The following is a 27,804-nucleotide window of genomic DNA, read 5'->3' on the forward strand; positions in this document are numbered from 1 at the left end:
AACCGCCTCCCATACTCCTTACCAACCTCCCAGCCCCACCAAAAACTAATGGCCAGATTCTCGGGTGCCACAGTATTTTTGTGTCAAATTTGGTTGAAATCTGTTCAGCGGTTTTTGAGTTATCGTGTTACAGACGGACAGACAGACACCATGAAAATGTTTTGTATTTAGGTCATTTATGACCCAAATAACTCATTTTGAGTGAAATTAAAAAAACTTTTTTTTTGCCGATCTTAATAGGCTACCATACCTATTGGTATGGTCGGCTAATAAAATAGGATGAAATAAAATACACATGCACATTTATTTTCCGTTAAATATATTTGAAAAGCAACACAATAAATCATAAATATAGAAACAATATATTTAAATTATTTATAGTTAATCACTAAACTAATCCACACAAAAAAGGCTAGAGTTAGTTATATCACAAATATACATACAAATAAAGATTTTTTGGCCACATAATTTCTATCCATTTAAGAACAACATTTTGTCCAATTTTATATATTAAAATATATAAATAAAAGAGTATTTTTATCACATCTATTTTTTTTGTCATTAGAGATTCAAAATTCAACATAGGTATATAACTCAAAATAAATTTTGTATGAAAATATATTTTTGTCATGAATTATTTAAAATAAACTTTTTTTTTGTATTTGTACTTTTTGTCTTAGTTTTTTTTATTACTGAAAAAATAGAGAATATTCCACTCTTCTTTACTAACTAAAATTGATTATTAATTATAAGTTACAACCATAAATATTTAACCTTTACAAAAAGACGTCTTCAGTATTAGAACTAACTTCTACTACATTAAAATCAAAATTTATATATTTTTAACTAGTTAAGTGACCGAAGACAATGTTATGTAATATAGGTTAAAAATGGTCTATTCTACTATAGCGCTAGAAGGAGTTTGGTTTAGACCACAGGTACCATCTCCGCGATACACCCTGTAATATCCTTGTTCGCCCCATGAAGTTCCCCATGAATTTTTTACGATCCAATAAGGCATTGTCCGGTTGAACAAATTATATTCTGAAAGAATTGTCTAATATAAATAATAATTGTAAGTCTAAAACGTCCTCTACACTATGCGCCAAATAGTTTCAAGTAGGTCAAAATCAAATAGTAAAAACGGTGTTTCCTCGCTTAACTGTCGCGTCTCAGCTTATTTTCATGTAGTAAAACGCCTTGAAACTACTCGGAGGAGGCTCACGCGGGAGTTTTTTTCGGAACTTTCCGTTGTCTCTTGGTGTCTCATTCAAATTCGTTTTGTCCCACACCACTTCCACGTGTCGGTTTTTAAACCCGAGGCAAAGGACTTTTTTTATAACTCTGAGTGAAATAAATAAACTTGGACCTTTCTAAAATATCTGTTGTTACGATAATATTTCGTTAATTACATCTCGTTTTATGTTGATATATATTCCACAAAAATTAACATTTGAACATTTGAACACGCGTTTATAATATGTATAGCAGATATTCAAGAACAAAACTTTTCACTTAATCTGCAGGAATATAATTACAATATTATTATTATTTAATTTTATTATAATGAATAATATATAAAATTGAAAATATGATTGTTTACAGCCTTAATTTATTAATAAAAATGTAGTATTGCTTGATGAGCATTATGAGCAATACTGGCAACATCATCAATATATCGAGCTGATAGGGAAAATGATTGACACGATATCTACAAAAGTACGGACCACGGATATTTTTTAAACGCAATGACCTCTTATTGTTTTTAAGAGAAAACTGTAAACGATACTTTTTTATTAGCACCAAGTTTGGTATGTTATAAATCTATTCAAAAATAACAAATATATAGACGATTTTTAAATAGTTTTGTGTATATTTTCTTCTTAGGACGCAACACCGTAGGTTATAAGCCGATAAAAGGCAGACCGCTACGATTTTAAGTTTTGGAAATTATGTTTCTTTACTATACAGTGTGATTCAGATTTTACTAGAATAACTTCAGGTATCGATAAAACTAACCGAAATAATGATAGTTTGTATTATAAACCATACTCCAAAAACGTTTCCGCTTGGAGTAAAATGGCGCTAAAACTTGAATTATTTTTTTTTATTATTAAGGTTTTTATTTTGTTACTCGTAAGCCAGAGGATCTAAATACGCAAGTGTTTGGTTAAATGCTAAGGGTAACATGACTGATATGTGTGAAAAAAATTGGATTAATTGCTATACAGGGTGTTGCTTTTGTGAGTGTCAACTGCACGGAACCTTGTAGAACTTTTTTGTCGCACGCCACTGGATAAATTTGTATTTTTTTCTGATACCTTCCGTCTTTTTACTAACTGTTCTTGTTCTTATTTTTTTTTATATTTCGCTTAGTTTTCGAGATATTCCACAAAATTCCGGCCATAGTAAGACTATCATGGAAAAGGTTCAAAACAAAATGACACTGAAAATTGACATATTTTTAATGACAAGAACGACGAACATTTAACAATAAAAATACATTTTTTAAACCACAACAACAAACTTACAATAAGTGCTCGAAATGCATTCCTCCAGCCTCGATACATTTATTGCAGCGACGAATCAATATATTAACCGCTGCTCCAACTGTAATGGGATTATTTCTTAAGGTGTTACAGGCGTTCTGTATTCTTTCAATTAATTCATTGCGGATGTTTATTGGTGTTGCATAAACGATATCCTTAACATGACCCCAAACATAATAATCGAGGAGATCTAGGTCCGGTTAACGCGCAGGCCAAGCTACTGCCCCCTCACCGGGAATTAAATTCTGACGGTTGTCGCGTAGACGTCCTATCCATCGGCGAGGATAATTTTCGCCTAGCCACTGTCGCACTTGCCGTCCAGAGTGTGCAGGCAGGAGCACCGTCTAACTGCATCCAATTTTCTTCACGTAAATTTAATGGAATGTCTTCAAGAACTTCAGGAAGAAAGTTTTCCAGAAAATCATGGAACAAATTGACATTTAAGCGAGGAGAGAGAAAATGTGGTCCACGCAGATTATTACTTATAACGCCAATCCACACATTTGCACTGAACTCGTGCTGAAATGAAGATTGCCTAATACATCTAGGATTTTTCTGATCCCATACGCGGAGATTATGATAGTTCACGACTCCAGCTCTCGTGAAATTAGACTCATCTGTCCACAAAACTTTGTGCAGAAAATGTGGATTTATTTCGACAGACTCCAAAATCCATCTACAAGACGTAAGTCGTCTTTCAGCATCTTCAGGTACCAAACCTTGCACAGGCTGCAAATGGAAGGCTTTTCGGTGATCTTGCTTAAGAGCTCTAAAAACCTTAGTTGCATACACCGAGTTGTCGGGCTGCTCGACTTGTACTCATTGTTCTATTAATGTCGAAGACTTGAAGAATTCTGTTGTTATCTCTTTGACGACCAATGCGATTTTGGTTATTAGGAACGCCAAATCCATGTCCACGAAAACGACGATGCACTTCTCGTACAAAAGTGTGGGAGTGCGGAACTCTTCTGTTCGGAAGCCGTAGGCGGTATTCTTCAACGGCAGCATTAGAATTTCCATCGCAGAAACCATAAACATAATGCATGTCGGCGTATTCGGCATTTGTAAAAGTTCTGGGTATATTTTTGCACAATAAACTTCACATCTAACGTCACAAACAACAATGAAATTTATTTTGACTTAAGACCATATATAAGATACTATATAATATAAAATAGATAGGAAACTCAATACATTTTGTTCGGATCGAGCGGTGGCGCCATCTCGTGGGTCTAGTAACGAAATAAAACATAAATTTAAAACGGCTAGTTTCTATTTTTTCGGATTTTTCCATTTATTCAAGTAAATTGGTTCAAGAAAGAACCAATTTACTCGAATAAATGGATTTAAGTTAAAATGACAAAGGGGATATATCAAAAACACAAAAAAACTATAAGAAACCATCTTTATTGAACTGAATATAATAACAAAAACAATACAAAACATTATAAGAATAAAATATATCTAGATCTATAACAATTAGGGCAACCTATTTTACAATTAATTAACAATCTTAAAGGAAGGGAAACTATCTTGGTTTATACTATGTAACACGTGTTAACACTTACTATTTGATCCTTCGGAAACATATGCATTTGGGCATCTTTTTGGTAATTCTTACAGCCAGTAACACAACACTTAAAAACCACTATCTACAGTTAAAAATATGAAAAAACACAAGAACAGAGTCGTATAAAAATCAAAAACAAATTTAACACGATCTACGGATAACGGGCAAAATAAAAAATAAATTGACAACTGTTGACAGGTTAAATTTTACATTTGACGGTAAAAGACAGGAAAAAACAGGTAAAATTCTAAATTTTGTATTTTTTTTTTGCTAATTGCGCCCCCTCGTGCGTCTACTACTGGACCTTCGGCTACAACCTGTCACTTCCATAAGAGTTTCCTAGGCATGCTTAAGACAGTTTACACTAGGATGTGTTTTGTTCTCCAAGGCATGCTGCTAATTAAGTAACATTTTTCGAACGCAGCTGAGCTATGTCCGGAATTTTGTGGAATATCTCGAAAACTAAGCGACATACCAAAAAAATTTAAGAACAAGAAAAGTTAGTAAAAAGGCGGAAAGTATCAAAAAAATACAAATTTATTCAGTGGCGTGCGACAAAAAAGTTCGACAAGGTTCCGTGCAGTTGACGCTCACAAAAATAACACCCTGCATAGCAATTAATCCATTTTTTTTTCACACATGTCAGTCCCCCATATATTGTCCTTAGCGTTTAACCAAACACTTGCGTATTTAGATCCTCTGGCTTACGAGTAATAAAATAAAAACCGAAAATAGTTCAAATTTTAGCGCCATTTTACTCCAAGGGGAAGCGTTTTTGGAGTATGGTTTATAATACAAACTATCATTATTTCGGTTAGTTCTATCGAGATACCTGCAGTTATTCTAGTAAAATCTGAATCACCCTGTATATTGTAATTAATAATATTAGACAATGATTAAAACTAAATATTCTTGTGTAACCTTAGAGGAATAACTATATATTTCTATATATAATATTTAATATAGAAAATTGTTCAATGCAGTTTTCATAATTCAAAAAAGGGCAATAAGAAATTTGTGTGTTGTTGACGAAAGACAGTCATGTCCCCCTTTCTTTAAAAGTGAAGACATTTTAACTCTACACTGTCTTTTAATATTAGAAACTGAATGTCTCATGCATAAGAAATTCAGAGACCAAATTCGGAACGTGCCCGCCTTTAACACCACATCTACAACCTAACCTAACCAATCTTATGTGATTATACTTCCGATACCATTATCGAATTTGCTCCACGACTCCTTTGTTTTGAGGGGCAAAAAAATATTTAACAACCCGCCACTGAATATAAGAAAAATATATCCCCATAGGGCATTTAAAAAGGCTGTCAGGTCTCTGCTGATTGCGATGGCACACTATGACGTGGAGGAGTATTTCCGCTGATGTTTGGTAAATACGACTTACTGGTTTGACTGTCGGGAAATATTTTTATTCTATTTTATTTGAATATATTTCTTTTTTAAATTTTAGGTCTCTTAAAACTAATAAACTTATTTGTAATATTTGTGTATATTTTGTTTTTTTCTTCTCTACTGATATTGTTTGTCTATTCTTTTTTTATGTATTACTTGCCACAGCTTTGTAAACAAGAGAAATCTTAAACTAATAACAATAAAGCAATGATTAATTGACTGATTGGTTACATGACACTCCGTTACAAACTAATGATATTTTTTCATTTCCTATGTTTACTTATTTTGCTAAAGCCACCACAAAGTTTAACCTTGATTACTTCCCGAAGTAGTACGAAGTATATAGACGCGTACAAAAGTCTTGTCGAAACATTTCTCGAAACAGTTCGCGAGACAATCCCAATAACAATAAAAAATACACACCAATCATAGCTTGTCTCAGACGAAATCGCTCTGTTTCGGTGTTTGCGGCCGAGATTAGCCAAGATTCCCCGCAACATAAGAAAAGAATTGAGTTTTTCGAAAGAATACTTCTGAAGGTATTTAGAAGGTATTCAATAGTGTAGAGGCCGTTTAAGATTTGAACATGCCGTCATTTACAGTTTAGCTAAACAGTTGTTGATTAGAATATAACGGTTGGAGTTAAAATTAAAACTGGTATAAGTAAAATGTATATAGCAAATGAAAGAGGATAATACATGAAAGTAGGTAGATAGTAGCAACATAATAAAACTTACGCTTAACCCCATAGCCAACAATCAACACTCCATGATCCAGATTATCAGGACTACACAGTGCTTTCCAAGGATGAGAGACGCCTCCGAAATAGAACTGCATAGCGTTGGCGTTGATTGCTATGGAAATGGGACCATTCTGTACCAACCATTTAGCCATATCAGTTTCGTCGTGGCTGATGTTTACGGCTCCACTTAGCCTAACTTCGATTTTGGAAGAATTGAAGTGACATGTTTCGTCGTCTCCCTCGTAAGGATAGTCAGATTCGCCTTCTAAACCACCAAGTTTTTCTATGGCTCTGTAGTAAATAAAATATATGTATATATATTTTTGTCATAAACTGTAACAATCAGTTATAATCTCACATGACAAACTTTTTTTCCATTTTGTTACAACTACGTTAGAACTAATTTAAAAAATTCGTATTTTTACGTGAGGAATCTGAAATACCCTGTATTAATAAATTATGAAATACCTATACGCATTGTCCATCAGACCTCCATTGCAACCTTCATCTGACTTATCACAATCTACCAGTTCTTGTTCAGAGAATTCCAGCAATTTTCCATGCTTAATCGCATATTGCCCTTCAACATTACCTGTGACGCTAAAAGCCCAACAACTACCGCACATTCCTTGATTTTTTACTTCGGTCACGGCATCTAAGGCAATAAAATAATATTAAATAGAAGGTTAAACGATACTTTAACATATTTCTTACTTTTACTGCGCCAGTCAAAATTATCAGGCAATTTGATATTTGGTATTTGGGCCTGGGGAAAAGGTATATCGTTTTCATTTCTTAAATCCGCTCTATAACCTCTAGATTTTGAGAATTCTTTCTCTGTCATATCAGCAAACTGTGTAATGCCATAAACGGCTGTTCCTTGTTCATATTTATTGAGCAGGTCGATCTTGTTTAAGTTATCAGAGAAAACCTGAAAAATGGAATGTAAATAGTGTGATTTTGAAATGGCAATCCTTAATAAAGCATTAAATAAGAAGACTAAAGAAGGACCTAATAGTATTTTTCACGCTTTTGAAACGGAAGCGAATGGAAATAACGTATGATAAAAAAAAACCGCGAAAAAAAATTCAACAACTTGGTCAATTAAAACACACAAAAGATGGTATAATATGATCGAAAAAAACGGCATCAGCGGTGGCTATGAAATGAAAAACGCTGTCATTTTATATGTGATATTATATGGGGAATGTCATCAATCGTCATTTTCAACCTAACTGAACGCCATTTTTTCTCGATCATACGGTATATTATTTAAGAATTTTATTGACCGAACATAAAGCATGATCAAAAAATAATGTCGAATTATTGGTTATTAATTATCTTTCTTTTATAACTAATTATTTACCGTTAAATATATACAGGGTGTCCCAGGCTGAGCGTTCATTAGAAGTTTCTAGAGAACTACAATATCTAGATCGGATATTTTTTGCACATCATTATTTCACAATGAGATATATCGACTAAAAATATTTTCAATATGGCGGCACTTCGAGAAATACCGGATGTTGTCAACAACTTCCTTATTTTAAATTGGTACCCCAATTTTTTGTATATATTTAAATTCCTTATAAAATTTTACGAATTTTGATATCAAACACTCTATACCTAATATTAACCGTTTTTGAGAAAAAAAAATTCTAAAATATTTGAAGGAAAAAGACTGCGTGTCAAAAAAAATTATGTAACCTAAACGGCAAATTTAGTGGTTACCACAGCTACTGAGACATAAACAGAAAATATGTGGCTATCTATTTCAAAAATTAAATTGTTTGAATGTCATAATATTGGCTGTAGCTGTCATGGAATTGAGAGATCAAAAAATTATCAAAATTCATTTTTTTTTTTCAAATGGAAACTCACTTTTTTTATTTCACTAGTGAAAACGTTTTTCAATTCGTTACTTTTTGATTATACATGTTCCTATACCTAAAATAAATCGTTTTTAAGTTATATAAGATTTAGTTTAAAAGCGTATTTTTCCTTGGTTTTATCTAGCTTCCTTTGACTTTAAGTGTGAAACAATCAGACAATTTATTCCCTTCTGTCAAAAAACTAATTATTTTAATAATAACTACTAATATAATAAATACTGCTGCTAAAACTTTATAAAGTGAATTTATAAAAATACATCTCGTATTTTAGTGATCTCTAATGGCAATATGACATGACCAGATGTAGTTTTACATGGCTTGACATTTAAAGTCATAGGCTTTGAACCGTGGCGTTTAAAATTGCGCAATTTTTTTTTGCGCTGAGATTAATATCAGACGCTGTTGGGATACTGCACTTTCAGGGTACTATGCATTTATCTACTCAAGAATAATGGCATAATATGAATGGCATAAGAGTATGGCATAATATTTTGGGGAAACTCGAGCGATATCGGGAGAATTTTGCTTTTGCAAAAGAAATGCGTACGTTCAATATTTAGAATGAAACCCACGGAGAGCTGTAAAAATTATTTTATTGAACAAAAAATACTAACAATAACAAGTATATATATGTTGTAGAGTGTATAATGTTTATTTATGATAACTGGCAATTTTTCAAAAATTTGAAACTAACTCATGATTACCCTACGCGAAATAAGTCCTATTTAGTCGGAGATAAATATAATTTTAGCTACCTACAAAAAAATGTTTGTTTTTCTTTAATAAAAATGTTCAATTTCCTTCCCGAATGTGTTCGAGGTTTGGCAAGAAACAAGTTAAAAGCCACATTGAAAATCTTTCTAACACAAAAGGCCTTTTATTCACTAGAAGAATTTTACAGATCCGATAAAGCTGTTTTTATAAGTCTGATATCTAATGTGTAATTGTATATATTAATTCTATTGTTTTTTATTTCTTGTATATATTTACTAATGGTACTAGATAAGAATGAAGTAGGGAAAATATATCTTCGCTTCCAATTTTTGGAGAAAAATGTTTTTAAAATTTTTTGTTAAGATCTTAGTTAATTGTAGTATTATATATTATCTTAACTGTAATTACATTATTTTTGGTGTGTAATATTCTTATTTGACATTGTTTCCATGCCTGTTTGGGCTATTTTTTGTGTTTTATTGTAAACACTGGAAATAAATAAAGAAATATCTATCTATCTATCTACTGATTAAAAACCAGAAAAATATACGCTTTAAAACTAAATCTTAAATAACTTAAAAACGATTTATTTTAGGTATAGGAACATGTATAATCAAAAAGTAACGAATTAAAAAGCCTTTCCTCTAGTGACATAAAAAAGTAGGTTTCCATTTGAAAAAAATGATTTATGATTGTTTTTAATCTCTCAATTTCATGACAGCTACAGCCGATATTATATGACATTTAAACAATTTAATTTTTGAAATAGATAGCCACGTCTTCTCTTTATGTCCCAGCGGCTGTAGTAATCACTAAATTTGACATTTGAGCTATACAAATTTTTTTGACAGGCAGTTTTTTTCCGAAAAAAAATTTAATTTTTTTTTTCTCAAAAACGGTTAATGTTAGATATAGAGTATTTGATATCAAAATTCATAAAATTTTACAAAGAATATAAGCATGTAATAAAAAATTGGGGTATCCATTTAAAATAAGAAATGTGCTGTCAACTTCCAGTATTTCCGGAAGTGCCGCCATATTGAAAATATTTTTAATCGATAGATCTCATTGTGAAACAATGATGTGCAAAAATTCTCCGATATAGATATTGTAGTTCTCTAGAAACTTCTAATGCACGCTCAGCCTGTGCTTGTGTCAATAAAACATATTTTGGCTATGATTTGTTTTAATTTAGTTTTCATACACTATACCCGCAAATGTGCAATAGGAAGGGGGTGGTGATGTATATTTTTAGAGAGTTCTTTTTTTTTGCTTAATATCCCGGAATTTAGCTCTAAAAATCTGGCAACCCTACCAGTGACTGTAAAAACCTGTTCAACATATGAAATTTTTGTACAATAGGAACAAAAAAAAATATTTTAACTAATAACAAAAAAAAAAGAGATTCTTTACCGTTTTATGAGACAACTGAAGACAGAAAAAAACGGCGTCAGGGATGGCTATGAAATGAAGATTGCTGTCATTTTATATGAAAAATTTAATGGGAAAGGTCATTGATGATCATTTCCAAACCAGTTGTACGCCGTTTTTTTTATTATATGGTACTTACCTTGAAACGATATTTGTATTCACGTTCGTCATAGTAAATTTTTCTATATTTATTCACAAACTCATTAAAAGATAACTGAACGTCTAATGTATCTTCTATTTCATTTGATAGTCTATTATATATGTACGTATATATCTCGTCATCATTTGAGCATTTAATCTTCATATTTAATCTATATCCTGGCGAACGTTGATCAAAAACATCTAGATCGCAATTGGTATATTTTCTTATATCTGGACACACCAGGAATGAACTGCGATAAAGATTGACTTTTTGACAAAAAGCTATATCCAAATTAATGTGTACTTGTGTCGAATTTTTAGTGACTTGTCTAATCTTCTTTAGTTCATATCCACTATTCTTTGGTGTTTTAGATGACAAATATTCCAGAATTATTTTGACAAATTTTTTAGTATCTTCATCTATTATGTTTGAATGTAATAATTGTTTCCTTCTATAAATTGTGTCTACAATATAAAAAAATCACAATACTGAATGACATATTACTTATTAGCACATAATTTAAGAAATAATACTATTACGTTACATATATATGTAGTACTTCTTACGTAACTTTTCTATTTTTATCATTTGATATTACACCGGGTGCGTCTCGAAAGTGGTATATGATATAAATTATGATTGATTGGCGTGTTCAATTGTTTTACTTCCTGTTTCACAGGAAATGACTACAACTTATGATTTCTAAATGGCACCCTCTGTATATTTCTACTTTATTCGATAGAAAATGACACTCTGAACAGAATGGGATATCATACGTCGACTTTAGACATTTTCGGTAAATACAAATCGTCTTTTAAATTTCAATCTAGAGTGCCATAGCTGTGTTAAATCACTAATTTTTAATCAAGGAGCCTGGGAAAAATAGGTTTGATGGTCTAAAGTTTCTCATGTCTTGTCCTGGCCCTTTAAAATATGCCCTAATCGTATTTTCAATCATATCTCAATTTTTTAAGTGTAATAACGGTGGCTCATTAGCATATTTGGAAAAGCATTTTTTTACGAATAATTTGGTACCCCACACTTGGTATTTCGAGTCAAATTGTCATTATGAACCGCATCTTACAATTTCAAATACACCATATGCGAAAATGTCAAAAATTGTCATTCTATTCAGAGTATCATTTTCTATCGAATAAAGTAGAAATATACCGAGAGTGGCATTTAAAAATCAAAAATTAGTCATTTTAAAGTTAGTAGTAACTTCCGGCTAAACAGGAAGTAACCAAAACATTTGAATACGTCAATCAATCCTAATTTATGTCGAATACTACCATACCTAATATCGTTTTTTTATCTGAAGAAATATAAAAGTTATAGCGGTGAGCCACTTTTGAGACGCACTTTTAAATGATTTGTCATATTTTAGACTAAAATTTTAATACCGCCGGCTTTCAAGTTCTGATTAGTTGATGGCTAATATCAGGGATAAACGTGTAAAGGCCATAGTGAAAAAAAAATAGTTTTACACATACAAAGAAACATTTAATAAATAGCAAAAAATTAATTTTTCGAGTTAGTAAAGGTCCTCTATAAACACTCTCTTATTGATGACTGTTGAAATAAACATTATATCCCGACAAACATCAAAACATAAAAGTGTCAAAAAGGTCAGAAGTTTAAATCCCATTCCTATTCCTTGTATCGAATGTTCAGTCCCTGTTCAACGTCACGTCATACAAATATTTTGTCGAACTCTCTCAATCACTTGACAACCAGATCAAAGAGATGGGTGACGTCGTTACGACATTTCGTAAATTACTGCATATTCTTTTTAGTAATTGACATTGTCATTTGACTTTGGTGTTATAATTTTATTGACGTATATCAATCAATATCAAAATTAAAAATCGATTGTTGCTGTCAAACAAAATTCAAATATTTTTATTGCAGAAATGCATCAAAGATTTAATCAAAATCAAAGACAAATTGTAAGCTTAGCTTTAGTAATTGACAACAATTACTAAAAATATAGACTTATTATTTAACTGATACGTGTATTTATTACTTTGAAAATATTTGTCATATTATCTCAATATCCTTTTTATATAAATTTTAAACAAAAATTAAGGTAATTGTTGCATATACGGTTTTCGGCTATTTTTGGTTTATATGGGAACATTTTTATATACTCACATTCTATTGTCCATAGAGATTGCAAATATACTGGGGGAGGAGAGAAATTGTGTTTCTTTAAGTATTTTTTCAACCAAACAAACTTACTCATAACACACCCATTTTACAATCCTTTAATGTAAAATTTCTTCAAAAAAACTGAAGAACTGTTTTATTCAGAACACATTCAGAAATCATTGGCAGGTTACATTGAAGGATATGCTGACAGTAGTAAAGGTGAAGGTTGAATTTTGACAAACATTGTGGATTGATACATGGTTGCCAAATCAGCTAGTAAATTGTCTGGAATTTCACGCATCCTTTTCTTAGGGAAAAATGATAGGTTTTAAAATGTTTTTATTTAATTTTTTACTTGATTTAACAAATTGGCTAAATTGCCGCTAGCGGTATAGTTGGTTTGGTTTTGGTTGGTATTGGTTGGTTTGGTTTAGATTGGTTTGATTTTGGTTGGGTTGGTCTTGTCTGGTTTGATTCTTTTGTTTTTTTTAGTATGTTAGAAAATTATTTCTCTTATTTTACCGAAAATTGCATTTTTTTCAACTTAAGCTCTTTATTTTATACACTATTCATTTTATAGATAATTTGTTAATTTTGAGGGCCATAAAGTGAAACAAATAAAATATTCTGAAATCTAATACATTCTTTGACGAAATGGCTATTTTTATAATAAAAATACAAAAACAAAAATTTTAAAGAAAATTCAGTGGGACTGGCAACACTGCTTTCCATTCTGCCGGTGTCATGTCAAATCATGTGTTAAAATTCTCATAACGTCAAATATGTGTCAAATATTAAATTAAAATATTTTGAAATTCAGTGCATAATCTATATATTCTCTACAATTTTTTTAAATGGAAAATGCGATTTTTCCATATTTGTATGTCATGTTTTGCCAGTTTGTACGCTTTTACCCCGCCCAGCACCCCTATTCGCTCCCCGGGCCCGTAAGTTTGTTTGGTAGAAAAAATACTTAAAGAAACACAATTTCTCTTCTCCCCCAGCATATTTGCAATCTCTAAGGTCAATAGAATGTGAGTATATGATTTTTTTCCATATAATACAAAAATAGCCGAAAACCGTATATGCAACTGTTACCAAAATTAAATCATATAACGATAAATCCTTTTTTAAAAATGTTTTAAATAAGTATACAGAAAAGTCCACAGACTTCGAGACATAGAAAAATCAAGTCCATTTAGCGTGTGTCCAAATTTTGACAAGTTTTCAAAAATGACAGTTTTGTTTAGACTGACGTCATTGACGTTTAATTTCATTTTATTTAAACTTGATAAGTTCGAAATTATTTATCTCAGATTCTTGAATTGCATTTAAAAATGAATGTGTATCACGTTAATGAAAAAATTCAGATAATTAAGTGAATTTATCAGAACAAGTCGATTGAAGAATAAAAACGGGATTCAGACAAGCTTTCGAGAATAGACCGGTGCCTTCAAAAGCCTCCATTCACAGGATAAAAGAAATTTTTGAAAAATATGGCTGTGTTACTCCCCACATGCATAAGAAACCAAAAATTGAAGATAATTCTCGTGAGGAAACAGAAGTCTTAATATAAAATCTAAAATTTTCGACCATGAAGAATTTCAAAACTTTGTTAAGGCAGAAGATATTTAATGCCTTGACACTGATATGTTATTCAATGTGAGGAGGGGATTTTATGACCGTTTGGGTTATTGTTTAATGCAAGAGGGAGGCATTTTTGAATAATTTTTGTAATTTTTTAAATTTCATTATCCTGTTTTTTTACCGTTTACCCATTACCTACCTTGACGAACATGGGAAAACAAAGGTCCTTTTCAGGACCACAAATATTTTGATTGGGAAATTTGTTACTTTTATTTTTTTGGTTTAAAAAAACAAAAGTTGTTAATATAATACCAATTTAAAAGTGTTTTAGTAGTTTTAATACACACTATGATAGAACATTTATTATTATTATAATGTACATTATTAATAATATTATTCATTCGAAATGACATTAAGGCCCAATTGCCACCAATGATTTAAATTTTTCTTAAAGATAAGTAGAGCTAATGAGCTGTATTTATATTTACTTTAATATTCACCTTAAATGAGGAAATTTGACTGATACAATTTTTGAATTTGAATTGTTTTTAATGATACCAACAATTTTAGTTCAATTTTTAATAAAATTTATTAATATTAATAAAAATCCAAGAGAATTGAAACCTCTTTTAGCGATTTATAACATTCTCAAATGAATTACAGGTGCCCTTATTTTCTATGAAAACCACACAGCTTTTTTCATAGTGGCTGCAATTGCTATAAAAACATAAATGAATGAATAGGGACACTCTTTATTCTCTTAGTTTCATAGTAATTACGTTTTTAAAGAAAAAGTCACAGTTATAACTCGACTTAAGCTAAGAAGACCTTAAATATCGCGGTGCAATTGGCCATACATTAATGTCAAAACTAATTTTTTAAGGCGTGGAAATTGCGACACACGCTAAATAAAATAAAATAAAATAATCTTTATTACATGCACTTATTACAAGCGTTACTTCGAATATAAATTAGTTCCAAGAGATACAGAGGATGTTGGGTAGTTAGAATTTTGTGTATTAGGCAACTCATCTGAAGATATCGTTTTTGTGCCATATTACAATGAAAAATCTCCTGTATATGTTAGCTTACATGATCTCTCCTTGTCAACCCTCTTACAAACCTGACACAGGAGTTTTGCAATTTTTGAATTCGATACTTGTTAAACTGAGTTAGGAACGAACCATAGACTATGTTTAGGTAGCCCGGTATAGAAAGGATCAAACTGTCAGCAAGGAGTCTCTCGGAATCGAAAGATAAAATATTTTTAAATTCATAAATTGATTTTAGTTTGTAGTATGATCGCTGACAGACATAACTTACATGCTTATTGAATGTCAGTTTAGTGTCCATAATGAGACCAAGATTTTTGACCTCATTAGTCCAATCAATTTTAACATTATTTAGAAAGATATTGTGATTTGTTGGGTCCAGATCATTGCGTGAAAAAAGAATTGCCTGTGTTTTGGTTGGGTTTATGAGAAGAGAATTTGCAGATGCCCAGTTTGAAATAGACTTAAGGTCCAAGTTAATTAGGTCTACATTTTCAGAGAGGCGAGAAAGAGGCGATGGTAGGTAAACTTGAAGATCGTCCGCATATAGGTGGTATTGACAAAACTTGATGTGTTGAACGAGATCTGATGTAAAAACTATGAAGAGAAGCGGCCCCAGGCTAGAAGCCCCAGGCATGCCGCAGGGGCCCAAGCGGCCCCTGCGGCACGCCCCTCCCCACAGTAGCCCATTCCGAAAGCTCTACATCATCCCCCCCAACCAATCTGACCGCCTGCTTCCTATTTTGAAGATAGCTTTCAAACCAGCCATTTACGCTTAACTGATAATGATTTAATTTAGCTAGTAATAATTCGGTGTCTAGACTATCAAAAGCTTTTGTCATATCTATCAAGACCGAGGTAACGCTATCAAACGCTGAACTTATATTACTAGTGACCTTTAACAATGCTGTGGTACAGCTATGATAGGGTAGAAATCCAGATTGTAATTTTGGTAACATAGTTTTAGTATAAATGAAGTTCAGCGTTTGGTGTTTTACTATTTTTGCTAAAATTTTTGAGGCAGCAGGTAAGATACTAATGGGCCGAAGCTCACAAGTAGTAGAAGGATTGTCTACTTTGGGCACAGGTACTACAAGAGCCATTTTCCAGATATCCGGTACTTTGCCAGTCTCAAGAGAAAAATTAATAATATTTACAAGTGGTTTAAGACAGGCAATACACATCTTACAACATTTTAATGGAGATACCATCGACTCCAATGGCGTTGCTCTTGATACCATTAATGCATTTTAAAATTTCATCCTCTGTTACTAGCTCAAATACGAACTGTTCCCCAACAGAAACTGAATTGAGAAAGCCATCCAATACCCCTTGGCTAACATTGGTTTGTGGAACAGCATTTATAAAGCTTGGTTTATAGTGTTGGGGTCTTTTAGATCTTTGGGAATGTCTTTTGGGGTTTTATTTATGATTTTCCAACTGGATAATTTATCCCATATATTTTTGTTTTTATTACCATTAGAGCAATTGCCCAATTCAGTTGAATAATAAGCTTTCTTTTCAGCTTTAATTATACTGGCAGTAAGATTTTTAAACTGAAGATAGTAGCTCTTGATGGCCAATGTTTTTTGCATTTTAAATTTCCTGAAGGCTTTATGTTTAAGTTCAATAATTTTTTTACGTTGTAGGTTAACCAAGGTGGTCTCGGCTCTCTCAAAACAGCAGTCCTGATAGGGCAGTAAGCATTAAAAAGGGCTATTACGCTATTATCAAATATACCTATCTAACTTAGTATTTATACATCAGTCCTATAGAGGTTCTGCCAATCAATAGAGTACAGGTCATTCAGAAATTCTTCAGAGTGTGCCACTTTTAGACTCCTACTTTCAAACAACTTTACTAGTTTTGTGCAGTTTTTCACACTTAAGCTTACAATAGACAGCTTCATAATCTGTCTGTATTGGTTCACAGGTTACCTCACTACTTAAAATTAAGTCACTTTTAATCACTAGTAAAGATTCACGGTTAAGAGATATGCGGGTGGGATCACCCAATTAACTGAACTAAATTAAAAGACTTAAGTATATCACAGATAAAATTGCACTCTGGAGTTAAGAGTCTAACATGTTAATATTAAAATCACCAGTACATATACAAACATCACTTTCACAAATTATATCGGGTAGGACATCATACAAACAGTACACATTGTTAAAATGAACTGATGGTGGTCGATAGACAATACCAACAGTCACCTTCCTTTTATTAAGCATTATTTGTAGCCACAATTGGTCGATGCCATTATTAGCATCTGGCAATGCATGTACTTGAAGTTTAAAATTTGTACTTACATAAGCTGCTATATCTTGTCTATATAAGCCGTCTCTATCAGCGCTTTCATATGAACAATTTCACATGGGCGCGTATGCTCCGTCCGACGGAGTTTGTTCGACGGCTATCTTGAAAAAACACGACGGACAGTCCGTCGCGGACGGTCCGTCGCATGTGAAAACGCTGTATCTTGTCGATATAATTTAAAATTATCAATTTCATATAGGCTTGAGGGCACAGAGCTATTTAACCATGTTTCAGAAATTGTAATAATGTTATAAGAGGATGACTGAATAAACTCTCGGACGTCTGAAAATTTGTTACACATTGACCATGGATTGATGTGGGCAATATGTAACGATTCCTCGCTTTGATTCGACAGGCATATGGGCAGCTTCGATTTCACTATTATTTCTTCCTCTGGAACTGGGATTTTCTTTAAAAATTCCGACCACGGCCATGTAGATAAAGGTTATCATTTGGCTTTGCACTGGATTTGTAAGTGTTAACATAACAACCATCTGGCCAAAAATCATTTGAGAGGTAATGTGCTTGTAGTTCTTCAGGGACACCCAACCGGAATGCAGCACTGTTTGGTTTTTTATACTTCGAAGGTAGACGATGACATTGGTAGACATCCGAGAACTGAGGGTCCAGAACCGAAAGAATATCATCAGGAGTAGTGTTTATGTCTAGATTAGAAACATAGATCCAGGCAAATTTAGCTATTCGTTCACCAATGTTTTTATTTGCTACCTTGGGGTCCGCTGCAAATTTTACCAGAGATACTGCGGGTTTCAGGTTTGCTTTCAGGTTTTCAGTTTCAGGTTGTGGCCATGATGGAGTAGTATTTGGGTTTGGGTTGCCCAATAGAGCCTTATCATTTTTGTTGTCCTTCTGTAGTAAAAAACCGACCAACTCCTTGTTTGCACTTTCTATTGCATCAGTGACCGCATTCAGTTTGGTTGCCATTTGCTCTGTATAAGCAGATAGGCACTTTTCAGCAACCATAACAAGTTTTAATGACATTTGGTCGGCTTGCCTGCCTAGGCGCTCACCAATAGCAGCCAGCAGGGTGGCACAACCATTTCCCTATATATTCGTGAATTTTTCCTTAGCCTTCTTTTAAATCTGCTTCTCCCGAAATCCCGTCTCTCTTAAGTCCACAGCCTCCACTTCCTCGAGCCCCTCCTTCAATAATTGTCCCACTGGATTGGATGGTACTGCGTTGCCTTGTGGCTTTAGGCTGCCAACAAGCATTTCCAGTTGCTGTAACCTATCTTCCATTTGAAAGCATCGCGGGAGGTCCTGAAAGCCATGGATGCACGATCCGCAGACAAACATGAGTGTTCGTCCCTTCATTGGAATAACTCTTATTTATGAGGCTTTGATTCCAGAGCAGTTGGCGCAGATTATATTTCGACAAATATCACACGGACAGCCAAACAACTCGTTTTTATCTTCTTTTAAAACACAGTTTTCCTTGCACAGGGAGGCAAGGAAAACTTTTTCCAAGGGTAAGGAAATTTTTCCCTGCCTTGTTTTGTTTTGGTTTTTAGGTTAGTTTTTCTGAATTTTCAAATATATGTTATAAAATTAATTTATAACATTTAAAAATAATTTTTGTAAACACGACGTGTCTTTTTTACAAAAAAAATGTGTCGAATTTTAAAATTTAAATAAATTGTCTGGAAAAAATTCAGGTATTTCCTGACGCCACTTGACACTTCGGCAATATCTAATACTATCTTCTGGACTTGATTTTTCCTATGTCTCGAAGTCTGTGGACCTTTCTGTATATGATATAAAAAGTAAAATACTACTTTGAAAAATAGCTATGATGAATGGGCAACACATAGAACCAGTAACCAGGGAAACATTAAAATATGTTTTGACATTGAAAAGTCAAAACAATAAAAAAAATTAATTAATGCCTCAATGCCACTTTTTGTACTTTTCGTATACTCTTTGCTGTTTGAGCCGTGATAATAAAGAGTAAGAGTTGATGTGGATTTCCGACGATATTTTAGATTTGTGTTCTTTATAAAAGTTTTTTTGTAGTGTAATAAAGTTAGTGGATAAATAGACATTATGACTAATAAAAGTGTTAGCTAATACCGTATGATAAAAAATGGCGTCCAGTTGGCTTGGAAATGACGATCGATGACATTTCTCATATAATTTTACATATGAAATGACAGCGATCTTCATTTCATAGCCATCGTTGACGCCGTTTTTATTCGATCATATGGTATGTGAAACTGTCCGCAATAAGAAAAAGCTTATCCTTAAAAGAACTCCACTATACTAAAAGTATGAAAACCTCTGAAGTATATTCCATATTTTTAAAAAACAAGATATGTGTTATTTAAAATCGTTTTTTAAACCGACTTTTATTCATTGAAATATATATTTATGTTAGGTAACTTAATCACTTTAAACATTATTAGGCAATTTACCTTTTTTTTTCTTCAAATAATTAATATACTAATAAATAGTATCCAATAAATAATTAATATTCGAATAACTAATATTATTTTCTCTAATTTATATATTCATATTTTTTTTGTGACATAAAAATGACATATGCCCAAAAGAACAACAGGCGATTGGTCAATCAGTGTCAAAGACAAAGATAATCAGAGAGTCGAATGTCGCTGATGTGTCTTCAACAAAAATGAGGCGAATTTACTTATTCACGAAGTTTATAAGATCTAAGATAATATAGGAACGTACTTAAAATTTTCTAAACAATATGAACTGATTTCAGACACACCCTAAAAATCATATTTGACATATAATGATGACGTAACGATGAACGATGGCTGAACAGTCCTTATCTCCGCTTTTATCCCTTGTAATCAAGATATCAATCTTATCAATCAATATCCCTTATAATCAAGTAAGTTTATAATTTTATTTCAAATATGAAATACAAATTCAAACCAATAGGTTTGAATTTGTATTTACTAAATTTCCTACAGAGGTAACAAATTATATCTTACCTATCTCTCTTTTACGTCTCTCTGCCTTTGCTTTTGTCTTAAAATTGTGGACTTTACTTGGACATTTTACAGTGTATTCCCGACTATTCAGCCAAATTCTTTCCCATACTTCAACAACACATTCTTCTGGCTCGTGTCCATCTAACAATCCACAAGATTGTACGTCCTTACTTTCATCATCCTTTTTACAATCAGATAATCCTAAATTAACTGTGATTACGTATTTCTGACCAGCCACTACTTGAGAGGTTGCCGAAATAACCTATAAAATTAAATGTGATTAGAAAGTAGAAATAGCAAATAGAGTTATAATATGACTTTAAAACGAATTAATACCGAAAATGTATACATAATTTACTTCCGCTCTGCAAACAGTGGCGTAGCAAGGCGGGGGCGGTGGGGGCGGGCGGCGAACCTCCAAGTACTTGCGAAGCGATGAAAAAATTGTTATAAGGCGGCGAACGGATTCTGTAGAGGCGGCAAACCTCCCTCCTAGAGGCTCTCCGCCTCGGGCGCCCCTAAGCCACGCTACGCCACTGTCTGCAAATATCCCTTTTTTACAGTAAAATAAGTTTATAATATATATTTATATTTGAATATTGGTTTAAACTTGGGTACAGAATAATGTATTTAGGATTTGGCATAGAATCCAAAAAGCATAAAATATATAGATGGTTCTGTTAAAAATAAACAAAGAGTTAGTAGAAGTACAGATTAGGTATACTATATGTATACAGATAAAAATCTGCTTGTCCCTAATTCGTGGTACGAAAATTGTTTTTATGACGATGACCAAACGAGTAAAATTTCCTGTGCGCGAAAATAAACTCGCGTTTAAACAGCGTAATAACTAGGCCGGTCAGGCGCTGTGCACAATTTTAGGGGCCATAAGTGGACGTGCTATGTGCGCAAACTAGTAATCTAACTAGTGCGCGACTCCGAAAATTGGAACCACAAAAAACAATGCTCTTGACGATAAGTTTATAATCTGTGGTAGAAGTCATTAGTAGTTTCAAAGCTAAAATATTCTATGTGGTCGTTTCCGCTTAACCAGGATGTGAATAGAATATTTTAACCTCGAAATCCTAACCTAAAAAAGCTGTTTTTACCAAATACTTTTAAAATAAAGTATACGGAGGGTACCGCTTAAATTCCTGTCCCGATGTTGAAGGATGGCTACAGAATTTCAATGCATTTCCTACATAAATCTATCCTTGTGTTGTAGGGGGTTTGACTAAACAAGGACGAACCTATGTCTTGAAACCATTCGACTCGATTTTCTGTCCTCCTTCAATACTGGGACGTAAATCCTCTCATTGCTCTTATGGGGAGGCCGTCGTATATTTTATTTAAACGTGTTTGGTTTTTACTGACTAAAGAAACAAAATATTGATTATCCTGTTGGTAGATCCTAATACGCCACGATGGGAAAAGGACATACATAGCTTTGAATCAGAATGCATAAAAACTTACATTTATAACCTTAAGTTTATGTTGTTCTTGACTTGTTGAATCTAAATGTGTTAAAGCAGCTTGAATATAAGGTTGAATTCTTGAATCATCATTAGAAATACTGCCAGGCGCTCCAACCGCACCTATTGGAGATGCTCTGCGCCTGTAGCGACTATAATTTGTCCTGTTTCTGTCGTTTGCATCTTTCTTGATATTTTGGCACTGAGACTTAACTACTTTTGGATTTGAATAGTCGTCATCTACGTGAACTTGGACTTTACAAATTTTAGTTGCGTTAGTATACAGCTTTTCCCTGCAACTTTCATGATGATCTCCTTCGAGACAATGGGAAATTCCAAGTCTTAGAATGATTTGATAATATATGCCGTCTAGTTTTAATTTCTTGGCACCTAAAATCTGCAGTATTACTCTCTTATGGTGGTCTTCGTCAATGCTGTCTAAGGTGGAAGCAGCAAAGGTTGCTAGATCTCTCACAATTGACTGAAAAATAAATATTTAAAAAGATAATTTAAAAAGATAGAAAATGTAATTCAGTAAACCTTTTCTTCATGAGATATTTTTTCCATTTGTCCAATTGATCTCTTATGTCTATGATTATTTTTCTCTTCATCACTACTACTGCTGCTGCTGCTACTATCATTACCATTATTTTCTTCATGTCCATTGTGTCCTTTAGCACCTTTACATTTTTTGCTCTCGCAAGAATTTTCAATCTTGTTAGATTTTTCATTATTATTATTATTATTTTTCTCATCTTCTTCGCTACTAGAACTGCTGCTGGAATCTTCATTGTCTCTTTTGGCTTCTCTTTTTGTTCTGAAAATGTTTATTAAGTTAAAATTATGTAACCAAACGCAAAACTAAGTTTGAACACATTGGAAATAATATTTTATCAGAAATTAAATAAACATATAAGGTATAAACAAAGTATCTGTAGCAATAGGATAGTCACTACTAAATAAATAATTGATATTCATTTCATTTTCACGTTACTGGTTTATAAGAGTCAATATGGACTCAACTATTTTAATTTTTTTAAGGATATTATATTTTTGCTGTACCCATAACAAATAAAGTAAAATAAAAAAGTGTCAAAAGTATTTGTCCCAAGTAATTGGTTTAATAGATTAAAAATATTAATTGTATCATGTTATGTTGATAATACTGAAAATATTGTCAGAATTTCAATAAATCCTGTTACAAATATACTTTTAAATAATATCTGCAGCAAAAAAAACCTTCGACTTGGAAAAGAAAGCAAGAAAATTTCGAGTATTTAATTTTAAATTTCACAATCAACTTATTCATAAAAAATTCAGTGAAATCAAAGTTTATATCCAGATGTATCTATAAAACTGCGCCTATGACTTTTCTCCCATTACATCACGCATAAACCGTTATACGCTTTCTTTTCTCAAACGTAATGCCATAAATCATATGGTTAGCACAAGTAACATAAAAAGTCATGAACAAACTACAATATGACCGAAAAAACGGCGTCAGCGATGGCTATGAAATGAAGATCGCTGTCATTTTATATGCAAAATTAATGAGGAATGTCTTCGACCATCATTTCCAGGGCAAATAGACGCCGTTTTTTTATCATACGGGATTATATTACATACAGGGTACGGCAATAGTGCGTCGGGCATCTGAAGCTCCTAAAATAAAAAAACTTAGTAATTTTATTTAAGTGCAAACCTAAAGTATATATTAGGATGTATTTGAGGAAAATAATTTAACCTCTACAGGGTGACTCAAAAAAGAGTGAGTGGATCAGGATGATTTTTTTTAAATGGAACACCCTGTATATTATTAAATTTTTGGCTTCCTTTCTGATCACTTTACATAATCTTAAGATATTTTTAAATAAGTTTTGATAGTTTCAGAGATATTAATAAATAAATATTTGTTTCAGCCTTTTTCAAAAAAATTATTAAAAATACAAGAACTGTCCTGAAATCAAAACTATATGACGCTTCGTCCTACGTGGGAGACAAAAGCGCGCGATTGGGGCGGTGCGAGCGACGCGTATTTATCAAACAACGTTTTCTTACGAAGCTGTCCTAAGTAGGAGATGCGCGCGACTGAAGCGGTATCATAGGCGATTCAAATATGTCGCGCTCATCGCCTTCTGTTGTCGCACGCGTCGCCCGCTCACTTTTGTCTCCCACGTAGGACGAAGAGTTAGGTGTTTACTTTAGATGGTCTGTACTTACTTTGCTATAAATATCGTTAATTTTTATAAAATTTTAAATCATACAGGATGTTCGAAAATTCTACGCGAAACTTTCTAAAATATAAAATAAATTTTCTTCGTTTTTTTTTAAATGGAACACCCTGTATATTATTTTTTTTAGTAAATGGAGATTTCAAAAATGGACGTTTTTTGTATTTAGAGTATTTCAAAATTTTTAACGGCTTCGCAGATACTCGCGGTATTATTTCTTATGGCTCTTTCAACGGTAAAATACGAGAGAAAAATCATTGGGTTTACTATGGAAAATGCCATATGTAACCGCAATATAAAATCGCGAATATCTGCAAAACCGTTAATAATTTTGAAATACTCTAAATGCAAAAAATGTTCATTCAATGTTTTTGGCTCTCCATTTAGTAAAAAAATAATATAAAGGGTGTTCCATCTAAAAAAAAACCGAAGAAAATCTATTTTATATTTTAGAAAGTCTGGCGTAGAATTTTGAACATCCTGTATGATTTAAGATTACGATATTTATAGAAAAGTAAGTACAGACCATCTAACGTAAATACATAATATAGTTTTGATTTCAGGACAGCTCTTGTATTTTTAATAATTTTTTTAAAAAAAGCTGAAAAATATATGTATATTTTTTATGTATTTATTAATATCTCTGAAACTACCGAAATATATCTACTCATATCTTAGGATTATGTAAAGTGATCTGAAAGGAAGCCAAAAATGCAATAATATACAGGGTGTTCCATTTTACAAAAAATCATCCCGATCCACTCACTTTTCTGAGCGAAGAGCGAACCTTGAAGAAGTTAAAATATTTTCCTGAAATACATCCTGGTACATACTTTAGGTTAGCACTTAAACAACATTTCCAAGTTTTTTATTCTAGGAGCTACAGATGCCCGACGCACTATTGCCGGACCCTTACATTATTTAGAAGTAAAAAAATATTGAGTATCTACCTAAGAGAAGTTTTAATATGTGATTGTTTTTTATTTTCCTCTGAACTTTCTTCAGGACTATTGCTTGTTTCTCTTTTAACAACACCAACAGGAAGGGTAACTGTTTCAAGAGTTGCTGCCTGTTCTACTTGTACCTTGCTTATTGTTATATTATTTTTATCAGCTACTTTATCTTCTTCAGAACTAGAACTTGACTCAGCACTTTCATCCCTTCTCTTTCTTATTTGTTCGGTTGTTGCTATTGGCTCTATGGGGTGCTTACTTAATGTAGTATTGTTCCTGTTGGCTACATTGTCTTCTTCTGAACTAGATTTAGACTCAGGACTGTCATCCCTTCTATATCTTACTTGCTCAAAGTCAGTCATTACATCGGGCCATTGTGGATTGTAAAAATCTTGGTTGTTGGTAAACTCAATTCCAGGGTCTCTTATAGATTCCCTGGGTGGCTGATAAATAGTAAGGACTGGTTCTTCATTTGTATATTGCATGTTACTATATAATGTATTTTGCGAATCAGCATTTAAAGGTTCAATTTTAAGATCTGGATCTTTCATGTACTGAGGAACAAACAATGATTCAGCAACTAAAGAAAATGAAAAATATTAAAATTTGTACTAGTGTCCAAGAAAGGATACTGTTGTACTTCTCATAATTTCAGGATGTTCAATAGATTTAGAAGTTTCAATCTGATTTGTATTCCTATCTTGGGAAGCACTTGATGCTTGATCAGTAAGGATCTGAGATTCTAAATCAGCTAACCAAGCATTATTATCTTCATCAATCGCACTATGGCTGGGTACATGAGGTAAAGATGTATCCTCTGAAGAAGGGCTGTCACCTTCAATTTAATTATACTGAATGTATCACCTACAAAATATATATTTACATACTAAATACTTACTTCTGTGTTCTACAATTTCATTCTGAGCATCATTTGTACCATAAGAATCAACTGGGGCAAACTCTTGAGAGACTGTACAGTTATTATTAATAATGTGTTTGCCTCTATGAATCCAGGGTTGTTGTATGAAATTAATTTCACAGATAAAGGTATCTGAATTAGTATCAAGAGGACATGGTGCTGACATATCAGCATTGGTAGGACAAGTAGTGGGAGCAAATTCTGCAACTAAAATGTATTTAACTCCATTCACAATCTGTTGTTGTAATTTTCTAATATTAGTGACTTTATGTCTTTGATTTCTTTCACTTTCAATATGCCTTGTAGCGGTATATATTAGTTCATCTACACCTTGAGCATTAGGATTCAAGTCAAAAGGACATCCCAAACATGGAGCTTCTGCGCGCGTGGCTATAAAATCTGGTTTTTCTTGCTCAGGAGACATGGCTTCATTACTTAATTCAATCTGTAATTATTAAAATATGATTTGATACACTGTATGTATATATACCAAAAATATAATTTTCTGACTAGCCTGAAGTTAAAATTTGATAAACTTAATGTGATCAAAAAAAGATCCACAAAACACTTATTTATTTAAAAAAATGGTCTATATAAATTTTATCTAGTAATAACAATATACCTTGCTATTTTGTCCTTGAGGGTCTACTGAAGCAACTACAGGTGCTTTAACTTTTACTACATCTTCTTCATCTACTGAACTATCAAATTTGGGACTACATCTTACATCACTTAGAATTTCATAAGATGCTATTTTTTCAGGTGTTTGACCAATAAAGGCATTGCATATAAGTGAATGTTCATTACAAGGAATTTCTGGATATTTATTAATACAGTCTACATCAATTTCAATTGTTACTTCAACAATGTCAGCCTATTAATAAAAATACATTATAAAATAATTTATTTCATATTACTGGGTTAAAAAATAATAAAATTATTACAAAACAGAGGGAAGAAAGACATTTTGTTTAAATATAAACCAACAGCAAGTGATGATGTAGCAAGAAGGAAGTGGCAACCTACAACTTCCTTAATTTTAATTTATAATTATGTACATACTGATTTTCTTAAATAAGACTAAATTTTCTTTAATAAGTTTCCATATTAGATTTCTACATTATAAATTCAATTTTTATTCAAACAAAAGCCTCATTTTATAGAATGATAGTGGTCCTAAAATAGATCTAAAATTTAAAGATAAAGATTTTCTTTTACTCTAAATAAGTGATATTGGCACATTTGTTTAAGTTAACTTCTAGATATCAGAGGTCAATATGGCCAAAATAAAACAATTTCGAGATAAACAAAAGTTATTCCTCCACTAGATTGATAAAAATAAAACCTTTAAATATATAACCAAAATGCATATTTACTTATAATAAAAGATTCTTTGTCCTTACCCTATTTTGAGCATTAATGAGAGATCCTTTTTTGTAGGCATAAAGTTTATTTGGTTTAGCATTTAAATAATTTAAAACTGAGTTGATATGAGATGAATATGTTTCACTATGAGAAATATTGCCATCGTTTATCTCTTCAGAATTCACAAATAAAATGCAAATTGATAAACAAAGAATAATTGACTTTTTCAGTAACATCTTTACACCAACATAACACCGAATAAGACTGGCTATTTTTTCTTTATCTTCTGTTCTGAATCACGGGAATTAATAGTGCTAATTATTTTAT

At 32.4% G+C, this 27,804-nt stretch overlaps 1 protein-coding gene across 1 annotated transcript; it reads right to left on the reverse strand.

The window, feature by feature from the left end:
- Window positions 1-413: 413 nt before the first annotated feature.
- LOC115889133 lies at window positions 414-27,773 on the reverse strand. The gene is made up of 13 exons (XM_030909065.1): window positions 27,516-27,773; window positions 26,735-26,986; window positions 26,092-26,557; window positions 25,834-26,028; window positions 25,191-25,773; window positions 22,550-22,826; window positions 22,011-22,490; window positions 20,538-20,799; window positions 10,448-10,914; window positions 6,986-7,202; window positions 6,740-6,926; window positions 6,267-6,562; window positions 414-1,044 (listed from the first exon to the last, which is right to left on the reverse strand). Exons 1-13 carry the CDS (start codon window positions 27,711-27,713, stop codon window positions 896-898), a joined length of 4,029 nt encoding a protein of 1,342 aa, XP_030764925.1. The 5' UTR covers window positions 27,714-27,773; the 3' UTR covers window positions 414-895.
- Window positions 27,774-27,804: the final 31 nt, after the last annotated feature.

This window comes from Sitophilus oryzae, unplaced genomic scaffold, assembly GCF_002938485.1.
Source record: "Sitophilus oryzae breed Bouriz unplaced genomic scaffold, Soryzae_2.0 scaffold_810_pilon_pilon, whole genome shotgun sequence".
Lineage (NCBI taxonomy): Eukaryota > Metazoa > Arthropoda > Insecta > Coleoptera > Curculionidae > Sitophilus > Sitophilus oryzae.

What these genes read in the sequence shown, in the direction of transcription:
- LOC115889133 (XM_030909065.1), bottom strand. Translation starts at nt 27,713, where the DNA reads ATGTTACTGAAAAAGTCAATTATTCTTTGTTTATCAATTTGCATTTTA. An exon ending in TTTTGACTGGCGCAGTAAAA is followed by an intron (nt 6,927 to 6,985) that starts GTAAGAAATATG and finishes TTATTGCCTTAG; the next exon opens with ATGCCGTGACCGAAGTAAAA. An exon ending in TGTTGGCTATGGGGTTAAGC is followed by an intron (nt 1,045 to 6,266) that starts GTAAGTTTTATT and finishes CAATTCTTTCAG; the next exon opens with AATATAATTTGTTCAACCGG.